Source organism: Sinocyclocheilus grahami, unplaced genomic scaffold (assembly GCF_001515645.1).
Source record: "Sinocyclocheilus grahami isolate Dianchi unplaced genomic scaffold, SAMN03320097.WGS_v1.1 scaffold6457.1, whole genome shotgun sequence".
In the NCBI taxonomy this organism is placed as follows: Eukaryota; Metazoa; Chordata; class Actinopteri; order Cypriniformes; family Cyprinidae; genus Sinocyclocheilus; species Sinocyclocheilus grahami.
Window position 1 is genome coordinate 6,164 of NW_015510861.1, and position 790 is coordinate 6,953.

At 34.1% G+C, this 790-nt stretch overlaps 1 protein-coding gene across 1 annotated transcript in view; it reads left to right on the plus strand.

Moving 5' to 3' along the window:
• Positions 1-790, plus strand: part of LOC107577584 (alpha-2-HS-glycoprotein-like) — a 10,383-nt gene that overhangs the window by 5,364 nt on the left and 4,229 nt on the right. The window contains exon 2 of the mRNA XM_016263643.1: positions 633-755. Within this exon, the coding sequence (XP_016119129.1) occupies positions 633-755 (123 nt within the window). The remainder of the gene's footprint in view (positions 1-632; positions 756-790) is intronic.

The following is a 790-nucleotide window of genomic DNA, read 5'->3' on the forward strand; positions in this document are numbered from 1 at the left end:
CCCTCAGATTTCATCAAAAATATCTTAAATTGAGTTCCGAAGATGTACGAAAGTCTTACGGGTTTGGAACAACACGAGGGTGAGTAATTAATATTTTTTGGGTGAATTAACCCTTTAACCCTTTAGTAAGTTAATTAATATGAATCATCAAAAACACTTACCACTAAAAAAAACACCTACCAAACCTTCATTTTTACTTATTCATTGTGCTTTTAAAAGATCTGAAATTAGATTAATCACAACTATTTTATTCTATTATGATGCTATTTTCATTCTTTCTTTTGGTTTTAGTACAGTGACCATATAAAAGGCAAGGGGGCAATATATTGTTGTTCCTATAACTCTTATTACTCTTTTTCTGTAACAGTATCAATATTTAAGTGTATATCCCTCGTGGGATAGTAAACAGTCCATCAGATGTGCACTTCAGTATCTACCTGTTACTGTGAATTCGGACATACTACTCTTTTCACATACTTCACATGTTTCTTGCTTATAATATCTTATGCCATATGTTGAGGTTTGCTGTTCAGAATCATTACTTTTTGCTTGATTATGCTTTAGAAATGAGAAGAGGTGTTCATAGAACAGGTTTATACTAAGTGTTATCCTTTTATCACATTTTTCTCTAGATTCCCTAAACTTCCTGTGTCTTTCTGCGGGAACGAGAGATGGAACTACAGTTGCTTCAATGGTGGGAATTGCTCTTCTGTAGAGGATAATTGTGACTGTCTACCTGGATTCACTGGACAGCGGTAAGAATATGAACCTGCAGAGGATAAATTGTGTG